This window comes from Micromys minutus (assembly GCF_963924665.1).
Source record: "Micromys minutus genome assembly, chromosome: 30".
NCBI lineage: Eukaryota > Metazoa > Chordata > Mammalia > Rodentia > Muridae > Micromys > Micromys minutus.
This window is the reverse complement of record NC_137965.1, coordinates 20,074,083-20,088,685: the sequence shown is the minus strand read 5'-3', so window position 1 is coordinate 20,088,685 and position 14,603 is coordinate 20,074,083. Positions and strand designations below refer to the sequence as shown.

At 41.9% G+C, this 14,603-nt stretch overlaps 1 protein-coding gene across 2 annotated transcripts in view; it reads right to left on the bottom strand.

Moving 5' to 3' along the window:
* Positions 1-14,603, bottom strand: part of SLC22A3 (solute carrier family 22 member 3) — a 75,313-nt gene that overhangs the window by 30,902 nt on the left and 29,808 nt on the right. For both annotated transcript variants that reach the window (XR_013975626.1, XM_080941678.1), the window contains exon 2: positions 4,210-4,313. Coding sequence is in view for 1 of the 2 variants with exons in the window: in XM_080941678.1 (XP_080797804.1) it covers positions 4,210-4,313 (104 nt within the window). In the remaining variant the exon portion in view is untranslated. The remainder of the gene's footprint in view (positions 1-4,209; positions 4,314-14,603) is intronic.

Genomic DNA, 14,603 nt, shown 5'->3' with positions numbered 1-14,603 from the left:
AACTTAGCAATAAAAGCTTATGTTTCTTTGATACTTTTTCAGGGCTCCTAACTTGTATCTTTTTAGTATGGAGGAATAGCCCATTGTCTAGATCATAAGTCCACTCACCTACTGCAGAACATCTGCTCTTCTCCAGATGCTGGTAACTATACATAAATCTGCTGTAAGGTCCACACAAGAGTTTATGTGTGGTCGTATATTTTCAGCTTTGTCGGGTAAATACCAAAACTGTAATTTCTAGTCTTGAGCATTTAGTTTTGCAAGAAACTGACAAACTTGCTTTCCCCCTTATGTGCCATTATGTGTCCCACCAGCAACGAACAACAGTTTCTGCGGTTCTACATACTTGCTAACATATTGTCCTGTATTTATTTGGTTTTAAAATTGTTATATGTATGAGTGTTTTGTCTGAATGTATCTCTGAATTGTGTGTGTGCAGCACCCCCAGAAGCCAGAAGAGGACATCTGATCCCTCTAGAGCTGGAGTTACAGATGATTGTGAGCTGCCTCATGTGAACTAGAAATCGAATGTAGGTCCTCTGGAAGAGCAGCCAGTGCTGTTAACCACTGAGCCATTTCTCCAAGCCTGTGCTTTCACATCTATGTTTTTGAAAGCTAATGTTTTATTTTTTCTCCTAATATTATAACTGGTTTTGGGAGTAAGGTAAGGCTGACTTCACAAAATAAATCAGGATGTGCTTCCTTTATCATCCGAAAGAGAAGCAACTGGGTATAATTTATTGTCTATGTGGTAGAATTTACCTGCCCCAAATCTCAACCTGGCACTTCCTGTTTGGGAAGGTAAATTATTAACTCTATTTATTTAATAGACATAGACCTATGAAAACCATCTACTTCTTATGTGAATTTGGGTGGGTTATGTCTTTCCAGCAGAAGGCCCTCTTGATCTTGGCTGTCAAATCTGTGGCCATAGGTAATTTCTATTGTTTCTTTAGTATCTTTTTAAAGTCTATGGGATTTAAAGCCACTTTTAAGGCATTGTTAACTTAAATCCTATTTTCATCTCTTACTTGACTTAGCTAGAAGGTTACTAAGGCTTTTTAAAGATGCAAACTTCCGACTCTATTAATGTTCTTGATTTGACTCTATTAATGACTTACTGTTTTCAACTTGATTTCTTTTGTTCTGGTTTGTATTATTAATTTTCTTCTGTTTACTTTAGATTTAATTTGGTCATCTTTGCTGTTGTTGTTACTTAGTGAAAAAACTTAAATGGTGAGTTTTAGATAAATCTTATGTTCTAGTAACATATTAAGGTTATAACATCCCTTCTGCATTGTTTTTCTGTGCCCATAAAGTCTGGTACGTTGTATTTTTATCTTCACTGGGTCTAAAATACTTTACATTTCTCTTGAGATCTCTTCTCTGTGTTAGCAGATGTTCAATGCTTAATTTTTAAGTATTTTGGGGTTTCCAGTTTTCTTTACTGATCTATGGTTTAATTCTTTGAAGACAGTGATCAAGTGTGGTATGACTTTCTATTTCTCTAATTTCATTAAAATTATTTTATAGCCCAGAATATTGACTTTATTAAGGTCTGTTATGTATTTAAGAAAAACCTGTTGAATTCAGTTGTATCTTGGTTGTAATATTCTCTTGGTTGGATACATTGTTAGATACAAAGTATCAGAGTCTCCATAATGAGGAACTCATCTCTTTCTCCTTTGGTGCTATCAATTTTTTGCACCCTGCATTTTGATACTCTGTTGTTAAAGATCGTTGTGTGTTGTTGAATAATTATAATTAACTCTGTGTATTCCTTGTGAATTAAGTCTTCCCTGCCTGGTATTAACAGTTCTACTTTGATTATTAGTATGGTATATGTTTCTCTATTCGTTTACCTGTTTATTTATGTGCTCAGCTTTATATGTAAAGTGAGTTTCTTGTAGACAACTTATTGTTGGGTCTTCTTTTGATCCATTCTAAAAATTGTTTGCTCTGTTGACAGTGGGTCTTGGGCTGGATGTAGCTCAGGTAATAAAGTTCTTGTCTAAAATGCATGAAACCCTACAAGGGTGGAATGTGTCATTCTAGCAGTTAGTAGGTAGGCATAGGACACTCAGAAGCTCAAAGTCATTTTTGACTAAATAGTAGTTAAGCTAACCTGAGCTACATAAGGCATTGTGTTGGGGCAAGGGGGAGCCTAATTGAAACTAGAATTTGCCAGGTCATCTAGGTTGACTAGCAGGTATCAGTAAGCCCCTTCCCTCTCTGTCCTACCTTCCAGCACTGGAGTTACAAGTATGCACCACTTTTTCTATGTGTGCTGAGGATCCAAATTGAGTCCTTATACTTGGACAACAAACACTACGCACTGGACCATCTCCGTGGCCCCTGTGTCTGGTCTTCTAATAAACCCATTAATGACATTCTTCCTTTCACAGTGTGCTTGGCCCAGGGAGTGACAGTGTTAGGAGGCGTAACCTTTTTGGATTTGGTGTGTCACTGTGAGCCTGGGCTTTGAGACCCTTGTCCTAGTTGCCTGGAAACCGTTCTTCCCGGTGGCCTTCCGTGTATTCCTTGTGAAGTTTGCTCTGCCTGGTATTCATAAAATGAGTTCTACTTTGGTTATTAGCACAGCATACATTTCTCTCTCTGTTTACCATGAGTAGACACATGGAGGGATTTCTCTTGATAGAATGAAAACCAGGCAGACATCTAACAACACCGGGGCTAAAAAGATGGCTCCACAGTGATGGGAACCTGCTGTCTTTCCAGGGGATCTGGGTTTGATTTCCAGCACCCACACCAGAGATCACAACCATCTGTAACTGCAGTTCCAGGAAGTGTGATGACTAAAGTCCCCTTAGGTTTTGATTTTTCCTTCTGTACATCCCCCAGCCTTCCTCCCTCCCTTCTTCCCTTTGCTTCTCCCTCCCTCCTCTCCTTCTTTTTCCATACAATTGCCCCATACCCTGGTCACCTAGGGTTTTCACTCTCAGAGCCATTCACATGCTAATGCCTCCAACTTCCCAACAATTCAGTCAGGTTTTCCTTACCCAGGAGCCTCTGCCCCACTAAGTGCTAGTTACAGCACTGATTACTTGTGTCTGCCTAGCTCTCCAGCTTGGGGAGCAGCAGTTTGCCCTGTGACCTCCTATGTGGGAAGGGCTACTGACTTTTCAGCTTGCTCAGCCTCATGCTGGTTAGGTCTGAGTGAGGACAGTGTAAACTTGGAAGTTGGAAGTCCTGATGCAGTTCCTTACTCTCAAGCTCAGCCCCCATCACGGACTCCTGATGGGTATATGCCTATTAAAGTACCTTTCATCCTCTCCTTAAGGAATGTAAATCACAGACAGGCTTGAAGGGAGGGAAGACACACAAAGTCAGTCAGTAGGAGGCAGGGTTGCTCAGAGCTCTCTCTCTCAAGTCTGGCTCATTCACTCTAAAAGACTAACTCAGCTACACGGGAAGTTTCCCATCCCCTGACTAGAGCTGGGGTCTTCTCCTTCGAGGAGTTATTTTAGGAGATATGTTTATTGATCATGCAGGATAAAGTATATAAGCAAAAACCAATTTTAAAAGAATGAAGTAACAGTAAATGTAGCTGGCATGATGTTGGATGCCTACAATCTCAGCACCCAGGACACAGAGGCAGGGGGATTGTGAGTTTGAGTCTCATCTAATAAACACAGTGAGATCATGTCTAAAACTAAAGAAAGACAGACTAGAAACTGAAAAGTAACATAAATAAAATTTGAAAGAATGTGACCCAGTTCCAAACTGGAGCCACTGAGAAAAAAATTGAAATGTGAATTAAAAAATGTCTCCTAATAATTCTGATTCTGAAATAGAGTTTTGATTTAAAAAAATCTTTTTCAGAGTTTTAACACAATCTGCAGAATAAAATACAAGAATTAAAGAAAAAGAAAAAAACAAGTGAGAAATATGGTGGACTCCATGACTGAATTAGCCAAACCCTAAGTACTGGGCTGCTTTGAGCATCCTAACTCCACCTCCTCACTTGTAACCTGAGCCATGATGTCACTGACCTTTCATAGCTTTCACTGGGGTGCTTTCTGACCCACAAGGGTACCTTCCCTACTGAGGAACAAGGAGAGGGAGTTTGAGAAAAAAAGAATGTCGTGGGTGGTGGAATAAGAAGTTGAATGTAGTTGATGAAAAGCGTTTCTCTCCCCACACACAGGTAGCACCTTATGATAAACTAATTGGTTATCTTACACCTACCTGTCCGCTGCATAGCCCAAGGTAAAAGCCCCAGCCAGGAAGCCAAGGTTCAGGATGGCTTGGGTGAGGTCCAACATCCAGGCATTGCCGCAGACAAGGTCAAACTGGGGAAACAAAAAAAAAATATGAATGGCATGAAGATACTCAGAGAGGTTCATCTTTAAAATACCGACTCTAGTATATCAACAACCTTTCCAAGGGTTTAGTTAATATATACCTCCCACAAAATTAGAAAATGGATCGCGTGCATGTTTATATACATTGGTGTATATTTGTGTGTATTTTCATAGAAGTTTTCAGTGCCTGCAGGGGATTGAATTCCTAGTATGCTATGGAACTGACATTTTACAATCAATGCTGTTAGGTTAATCTATTGTGTGTGAGTACGGCATGTCAGTGCTGTAATGATCACTTGCCAATCATCAAGAAGAGTGAGTGCTCTGCTTGCAGTGGGCTGTAGAGAAATCAACGTTTAAATATTTAAAAGTTTTCTGGGACAATATGACCCTGACGTGTCGGAGAATTTTTATCATTAATTCAAAGTTCTCAAAAGCATGATTCTAATTCTATAAGCATATGTGCGGTTATCTGGAGTTAGCTGGGTAACAGACACAGCTAGAGAAATTTCTCAGAAAGGAACTCAGAAAGCAAGCCGTTTGTGACCAGAAGAGCCAACGTTTTGCTTTAGAAAAGAAGCAAGCAGTGTCAGACATAAAATCCCACACAGTAGGATTTGCTTCAAACCGCTGAGCTTTACATAGCTGAGTTAGGCAGAGAAGAACAGGCACATGGTCCCTGACAGGAGCGGCCCTCTTGGTACAGGGTCTTCCGTTATGTTGTATAAATTTAAATGCCTCCAATTGTCTTTAACTCCTCATATTTTCTTGATTATAGAACTGGTTCTTTTTCTCACTCCTCCATAAGATGAGGAGTCAGAGAAGATTGTTTTTATATCCGGTATTTATATGACATTAATTAAAAATAGATGCCTGCCTATTCACATCTTCTAAACTTCTCGGGATGCTGTCTAGGCCACATAATGTCTGCTTCTCTGTGCTTTCTGCACACCAGGGACCGGTGATAGCTGCTGCGTTTCTCAGGCTTCCTTGCCAGTGCGGAGCTGCTTGCGTCCGGGGGAGCTAACGTGAGATCAGAAGGAAGGGCTCTGCTTCTGGTCTTGATACAGCTTCTGCTCCCTTTCTGGCTGTGACAGTGGTGGCTGGTGGCTAGTGGCTGGAGGTTGCTGTCTGGAGGTGCCATTCAGTGCTTACTGCCCTGACCTATCCACATGTGGCCAAGGGATCTCTGACCCCATTGACCGAGGTGGGATGATTCACCTTAAATCTGGGCCACTCCCTCTGGTGGTTCCTTATATAAAGGACATGGAAGAAGGTGCTTTCTCTCTGCCGGCTTGCCCTCACACCCACTGGAAAGTCCACTTCTTTCCTGGCCTTAGAGCCTACCTCTTTGGGGTTCCAATATGCACTATACTGATGGGGGATGTTGGCCATCAGTCTGGGTAGAAGCTCACTACCAAGACTGCAGTGCTTAACTCCCTGCCCCCCATTTTTCTAGTCTTTCCAAATTAGTTTAATATAGTTCTTTTGTTAGGTCTAACCCAGCCTAAGACATCTAGCCTGGTTTCTATTCTTAAGACTGGGACCACGATGGCTTGCCAAGGAACAAAATAAGTGTCAACAACACATGTATTTAAACAAGTACACAGATGGACTTCTGTGTTTGTTAGATCAGAGACCCTCTAGTTGCCCAGAAATCAGGCCCCAACCCTTCAGTTCCTGGACACTTGTCAAGGACGCCTCCTGCACTGTGGCTTTCCAGTTGTTTCCTACTTGTTTACAGCTCTCCCACGATAACCCAGCCTGAGAGAACCTTCTATTGTAAATGTATTCTCCTGTCTTCAGCCTTCCTCCATGTCAGAGGCCACACAGGCTATGTCACATGGAACATCTTCCCTCCCTCCTCTGAAAACCTGCAAGAGGCAGAAACTCCCTTTGTGCTAGGATTCGGAAGGTTGTCCATGCAAGACATCATCATGGTACTGTGAGGAGGTGCTTGCTCTCTGTGGTGGCTGTTCTTGGCTGTCAAAATTAACTACATCTGGGATTAACTAAAATCCAAGCACCTAGGTACACGCCAGTGAGGAATCCTTCTTGACTGACTCATTTGAGTGGGAAGACTTACCCTAAATATGGATCTTTGCAGGTAGGAAGATCCACCTTAAATCTGGGCCACACCTTCTGGTGGTAGACTATATAATGAACATGCAAGAAGGAGGCATTTGCTCTGCCTGCCTGTCCTCACTCTCACTGGCAAGTTTATCCCTTCACTGGCATTAGAGCCCACTTCTTTGGGGTTCCAATACAATAATGTAAGACCAGTTGAGACATCCAGCCTCGTGGACTGAATTACTACCGGATTCTTGGACTTTTCACCAAGAGATAGCCATTGTTGGAAGAGTTGGACCACAGAATGTAAGCTTCTCTAATAAATCATTGTAGGAATAATATATATATGTGTATGTATATATATATGTGTGTGTGTGTGTGTGTATACATACACATATATATTATTCCTACAATGATTTATCCCATATATATATATATATATATATATATGGGAAATGGGATATATATATGATAAATCTATATATGTATGTATATATGTGTGTGTGTGCGTGTGTGTGTGTGTGTATTCATTCTATCAGTTCTGTTCCTCTAGAGAATCCTGATTAATAACACTCTCCAAATTCTCTCCCCAAGGGACTTATCATGGCTGTCTATGGTTTGAGCCTACAGATCTCCCAATTGAAATCTTCTGAAGGCCAATTCATTTTAGCCTTCCTTTCTATGAACTGCTTTCATTCTTATATTTAAAAAACTTACTGGTGTGTGGGAAGGGGTATTGCACGCATGTTGGGGGCACATACATGCCAGGTGGAGGTCAGAGGACAATGCCATGGAGTCAGTTCTTTCGTTTGATCTTGGTGAGGGTTCCAGGGCTCAAACTCAGGCCGTTGGGCTTGCACGGTGTTGCATCTCTGCCTGTTGAGCCATCTCATCAGCTGAATCTACTCTGTTTTATAAATTGTAACGTACTGGTGGCAAACCTGAGGACTGAAGCTCTCTTTGCATTCAAGAATATACTGCCCCCAGTAGGTTGAACTCTCCTAATCCTGGGACTGAAGGGTGCCTCCCTTCAGGACCCCTATCACACATTTCTAATTCTCTTCTACTGGTCACTCTTGGGTGCCTGTGGTCAGGATAGAGTCTTTCCTAATGAGGCACATGTGAAAGTAACCTCTTAATAGCCTCATCCCGAAAGGCTGATTTCTTTTGTTAAGTGTCAGTAGATTCCGATATGGGGAGCACTTGAGACTCAAGTTCTCTGTGTGACTGCTCACTGTGAGTAGCACACTTCAGCATCCTCGGGTGGCCACTCCAAGCCTCCGAATCCTCTCTGCATTTCCTACACACTACTGTAATAGACAGCTAGGCTATTTTTACTGTGTTTAAAGAAAGCTCAGCAGATAGCGACACCAGGGGGGCTGCCTAGGCTAAGCCCCTGCCCCAATAAAGCACCAGCTGCATTTGACAGTCTCTCAGGAGACTTAAACCAGACACTGATCATACCTCATGTTAGATCACCAAGTTACTGACATTGTCATCAGAGACCAGAAACGTGTACATCTGTCCCTTACGACAACCAATGCAGAGCAAACAAACCATAGTCAATTTTACAAAATGTATATATCAAAAACATTTAAATATTCTTACCACTCACATATCTATGTGTGACTGTCCCGCTACTTACTAATCTTCAAAACTGTTTTGTGCTAATAGAGTAGCTCTCCTTGGCATGGGCAGAAAGTCAGTCTGAAAAAAACTCCCAGGCAGCCCTGAAGAAGGCCAGAAGGACTACATATACCTCGATCTGCAGAAAGCATTGGGCAACTTTAGGGAAATTAAATATTTCTGAAGGATTTCCAATTAAGGTCTTTTTCTTTGAACGTCCCTGCTAAATAGACATTATGTTGCTTTGAGCTTAATGGTACAATGCCTGGATAAGTTATTGGTTGGTATATGTAAAAGTTGCAAATCTCCAAGTTTTCTAGAAGCTAAAGCAACCAAAGTTTTCTGGTACACACAGGTCAAATGTAAGGTTATAAACAGCACCATTATTCAGAAGGCCTTTCTTGGTCCCCAAACCATGGGGGATGGGCCTCTGATCATCAGCTGGGCTTTCCACAGAGGCCTAACTTAGCTATCTTGACCAAAGTCTCATGTCAGAGACAGTAGAGTCAAAGGATGTCAGTCACAAGTCATGAGAAACAGCCCATTGTTCAGATGCATTTGAAAGGGGGAGGAGAAGATCTCCAAAGTCAAGCCACATTGTCTAAGTACCTCCTTCTTAACTGAGCAGTGTTAGCCTTCAGACATAGCTCCTTTGGAGGCTGGTCTCTAGTGTGGTGATGAAATTTTTAAGAGCAGTGTCTGCTGGGAGATGGTTGGATACTCAGGGGGAGGGAGGAACAGCTCCCTCCAGAGTGGGTTGCTATAAAAGGAAATGAGGTGATCTCTGGCTCCCTCTCTTGCCAATCACTTCCCATGCATGCCTTTGTGGTGCTGTCAGAAGCCAATCAGATGGGGTCATCAGATCTGAGCATGTCAACCTCTAATTCTGCAAGCTAAATAAACCTTTTATTTTCTTCATAAGCACCAAGTTTCAGGAATTCTGTTCTAGTAACAACAACAACCACGTTATAAATGGAACCACTCCTAATCAGCACTGGGCCCAAAGGCAGGAACCACCAAACTCTTAATCATTGCCAACAATGGCAGCTTGAGAGTCATCGTTGGGTGCAGTATGCCCCTGCTATGTCTGGCACAGACCAAAGCAGTCGCACATCGATTTGCACAGACAAGTTCCATTCTAAATCAATAGCAAGGCACCAAAAACAGAACTTTGCAATGGTGAAAATATAATAATGAAGAAAAAACACTTTGGGTTGAAACTCCAACTCTTATGGTCATAATAAATACATCATTTTAAATTTTTAGTTTTATTGGATATATTTTATTTGCATTTCAAATGTTATCCCCTTTCCAGGATTCCCTTCTATAAACCCCCTATCCCACTCCCACCCCCTGCTTCTAAGAAGGTACCTCCCCACTCTCCCACCTCCTTTTGCCTCCCCACCATGACATTTCTGTACACTGGAGCATCAAGTCTTGGCAGGACCAAGGGCTTGCTCTTCCCATTGATGCCCAAGGCCATCCTCTGCTACATATGCAGCTGGAGCCATGGGTCCATCCATTTTTACTCTTTGGATAGTGGTTTAGTCCCTGGGAGCTCTGGTTGGTTGATATTGTTGTTCTTGTGGGGTTGCAAACCCCATCAGCTTTTTCAACCCTTTCTCTAACTCCTCCATTGGAGACCCAGTTCTCAGTTCAATGGTTGGCTGTGAGCATCGCCTCTGTATTTGTCATGATCTGGCAGAGGCTCTCCGGAGACAGCTATTCCAGTCCAGCATGTACTTCCTGTTATCAGAAATATTTTCTGGGTTTGGTGGGTGTATATGGGCTGGATCTCCAGGTAGGGAAGTCTTTGAATGGTATTTGTTTCAGTCTTTGCTTCAAACTTTGTCTTCATATTTGCTCCTGTGAATATTTTTGTTCCCCCTTCTAAGAAGGACTAAAGCATCTGCACATTGGTCTTTTTTCTTGAGCTTCATGTGGTCTGTGAATTGTATCTTGGGTATTCCAAGTCTTTGGGCTAATATCCACTTATCAATGAGTGCATACCATGGGTGGTTGTTTTTGTTTGTTTATTTTGTGTGTGTGTGTGTGTGTGTGTGTGTGTGAGAGAGAGAGAGAGAGAGAGAGAGAGAGAGAGAGACAGAGACAGAGACAGAGATACAGAGAGGGAGAGAGATTGGGTTGCCTCACTCAGGATAATATTTTTTAGTTCCATACAATTTACCTGAGAATTTCATGAAGTCATTGTTTTTAATAGATGAGTAGTACTCCATTGTGTAAATGTATTTACCACATTTTCTGTATCCATTCCTCTGTTGAAGAACATCTGGGTTCTTTCCAGTTTCTTGGCTATTATAAATAAGGCTGCTCTGAACATGGTGGAACATGTGTCCTTGTTATATGTTGGAGCGTCTTTTGGAAATATGCCCAGGAGTGGTATAGCTGTGTCCTCAGGTAGGACAATGTCCAATTTTCTGAGGAACCTCCAGACTGATTTCTGGAATGGTTGTGCCAGCTTGCAATCCAACCAACAAAGGAGGAGTGTTCCTCTTTCTCCACATCCTTGCCAGCATCTGCTGTCACCTGAATTTTTGATTTAGTCATTCTGACTGGTGTGAGGCGAAATCTCAGGGTTGTTTTGATTTGCATTTTCCTGAGGACTAAGGATATTGAATGCTTAAAGACCCCACAAAGAAAGAAAAACAATTTTCCTTATGAAAATAGGGCAAAAAGTCTCAATAAAATTCTTGCAAACTGAATCAAAGAACACATCAAAATGATCATCCATCATGATCAAGTAGGCTTTATCCCAATAATATTTCAATATATGGAAATTCATCAACATAATCCACTATATAAACAAACTCAAAGAAAAAAAAAAAAACATGATCATCTCATTAGATGCCGAGAAAGCATTTGACAAAATTTAACATCCCTTCATGTTAAAAGCCTTGGGAAGATCAGGAATTCAAGGCCCATACCTAAATATAGTAAAAGCAATATACAGTAAACCAGTATCCAACATCAAAATTAATGGAAAGAAATGTGAAGCAATCCCACTAAAATCAGGGACTAGACAAGGCTGCCCACTCTCTCTACCTATTCAATATAGTACTCAAAGTCCTAGCCAGAACAATTAGACAACAAAAGAAGGTCAAAGAGGTATATATTGGAAAGGAAGGAGTCAAAATATTACTATTTCCAGGTGATATGATAGTATACTTAAGTTACCCCAGAAATTCTACCAGAGAACTCCTACAGCTGATAAACAACTTCAGCAAAGTGGCTAGATATAAAATTAACTCAAATCAATCAGTAGCCTTTCTCTACTCAAAGGATAAACAGTCTGAGAAAGAAATTAGGGAATCAACACCCTTCACAATAGTCACAAATAATATAAAATACCTTGATGTGACTCTAATCAAGCATGTGAAAGATCTGTATGAAAGAACTTTAAGTATCTGAAGAGAGTAATTGACAAAGATCTCAAAAGATGAAAAGATCTCCCAGGCTCATAGGTTGGCAGGATTAATATAGTAAAAATGGCCATCTTGCCAAAAGCAGTCTACAGATTCAATGCAATCCCCATCAAAATTCCAATTCAATTCTTCATAGAGTTAGAAAGAGCAATTTGCAAATTCATTTGGAATGACAAAAATCCCAGGAAAGTAACAACTATACTCAACAATAAAAGAACTTCAGGGGAATCACCATTCCTGACTTCAAGCTGTATTACAGAGCAATAGTGATAAAACTGCATGGTATTGGTACAGAGACAGGAAGGTAGATCAATGGAATAGAATTAAAGATCTAGAAATGAACCCACACACCTATGGTCACTTGATCTTTGACAAAGGAGCTAAAATCATCCAGTGGCAAAAAGATAACATTTTCAACAAATGGTGCTAGTCCAGCTGACAATCAGCATGTAGAAGAATGCAAAGTGATCCATTTTTATTGCCCTGTACAAACCTCAAGTCCAAGTGGATAAAGTATCTCTACATAAAACAAGATACACTGAAACTAAAAGAAGAGAGAGTGGGAAAGAGCCTTGAACACATAGGCACTGGGGAAACTTTCTTAAACAGAACACCAATGGGTTATGCTCCAAGATCAAGAATCCACAAATGGGACCTCATAAAATCGCAAAGCTTCTGAAAGGCAAAGGACACTATCATTAGGACAAAAGGGCAACCAACAGAATGGGAAACGATCTTTGCCAATCCTTCAGTTGGTAGAGGGCTAATATCCAGTATATACAAAGAACTCAAGTAGTTAGACTCCAGAGAATCAAATAACCCTATTAAAAATTGGAGACAGAGCTAAACAAAGAACTCTCAACTGAGGAATATCAAATGGGTGAGAAGCACCGAAATACATCTTTAATAAGATCTGGTGGAACTATGTGGAGATCATCATTTAATAATAGCAAGTTAATGCTTTCTTGTATAAGGTATGAACCAGTATGACTGCAGGCATAAAAATGAGTCACAGGTATTTCTAGCTAACTTGATGTTGGCGACTTGCCTTGATGCATTAAGCAGCCGAGGCTTGGGAGGCGCATCATGGATGTTCAGATCTACCTTCTGTCTTTGTGAGAAGCCTGTTAAATGTTTGAAAGCCAAGGTCAACTTATGTGAGACAAAAATACACCAACTGAGATCTAAACGGAGCAACTAAATGGGAGAGATTCAGAGGAATGACTGGTGGGCACAGGAGCCAGGTTTACACCAAACTGGATTTAGATGAAAATAAATGCCACTTGGAACAGAAGTGCAGGCAGCAAGGTGGGCATCACCAGGGAGGGTTTGCACACACTCAGGGCTGGCAAGTCTGGTGCTGAACCTAAAGTGAACTTGCCTGGCTTGCAGCTAGAAGGGCCTGTGGTAACTGCCCAGAGCCCAGTGACAAAACTCAGTGCAAAGAGACTCTGAGAGACAGGTTCATAGAGCCTGCTAGTCCCCAATCTCTTCTCCAAATCTTATCACAGGCATAGTCAACACATTATTAACAATATGAAATGGTAATGTGGAGATGTCTCAAATGTGCGGCTTTTCGCCTGAGCTGGTGACACTGGAGGAAATTTAACTATCAGCCCAATCTGACAACTGGCATACCCTCTGGCAGTCTAACCTGTGCCTTCCCACATGGGGGGCATACCGCTCATCCCTCTGCTTTATTTCTTGGCAGTGAAGACATGCAGTTACTCATCTTGACATGTTTATAATTTCTCTAAATAGCAGGCTTTAAGGATGAAAAATGAAAGGCTCTCAGTTCCTGCTGGGGCTGGAAGAGGTAGGTAATGGTGCTGGGGTCCAATGACCTGGAAGACTTGTCTCTATCCTCTCTTCCAGCTCTGCATCCTCTGGCAAATTTTGTTAACCCTTGGTGCCCTATCATGTGCTGAGGGGACGAGATGAACAGAGGGTTTACTCCAGTGCCTGAGATTCGAGAAGCCTTCAATAAAGGATGCTAATTACACCGTGATCAGTGAACGTGGTGCTGATAACAAATGACGTTACTGATGGTTTCACTAAGAGGATTTTGACACTGGAGGTGCCCTATGGTTACTTAGATTAACAGAAAAATGCATGAGCCCCACTACAGACCGGCTAAATCAGAATCTCAGCCAGTATGTAACAGATGTGCAAAATCTACTAACTACTGCACTGACACTGTCCTCACACTTCAGCTAGAATCTCAGAATATCTGCAGATGTAGTTTAATCATAATGAAGCAATGCTAGACCGTGACTGGCCCTAATCTAGGCACAGTTGTGCTTATAAACAAAAGTGGCAATATATATGTCCACCAGCTAAGAAAAGCCACGAACTGAGAAAACCCACAGGAGCCAGAAGAAAGACTTGAAATAAAGCCTTTTGTGAGGGCTGCAGTCAGGAAGCACAGAGCATTTCTGCAGGGACACAATGGCCCTGCACACCTGCACACACAGCATGTCCTTTCACACCTGCACACACAGCATGGCCCTCACACCTGCACACACAGCATGGCCCTCACACCTGCACACACAGCATGGCCCTCACACCTGCACACACAGCATGGCCCTCACACCTGCACACACAGCATGACCCACACACCTGTACACACAGCATGTCCCCACAAAGCTGCACACACAGCATGACCCCTCCTATCTGCTAACAGCACGCTCTGCACTTCTTCACACATCATGTCTACTGTAGTCCTAGATACCATGGTCCTATAGATACCCTGACTGTGGACCTTTAGTGACCTAGTTTATTGTAAATTATTAGGACAATCTAAACTTCAGCCTGTCATTTCTATTCTTTTTTTTTTTTTTCTGGAAAACTCCTTTTCCTTCCATTAGTGAGAACTGAGGGGCTGGGAGAGGAAATGGTCCAGCCTGTCCTGTAGTAGGGGCTGGTGAGCAATCCAGTGTCTGGTGAAGGAAAGACACCCACACCTGACTGGCTCATGAAGACCCTGGACCCCTCCCAGCATTCTGAGCAGGGATCTGCTGCCCTGATGGGTGCTCCGAGGGAGGCTTGTAACCTCTCTCAGCATCAGGGAGTGTTAAGATGGGGGCCAAGAAACAGTGGGCAGAAAAGTTCTAGATAAATTGCTCTGAATCATCAATAG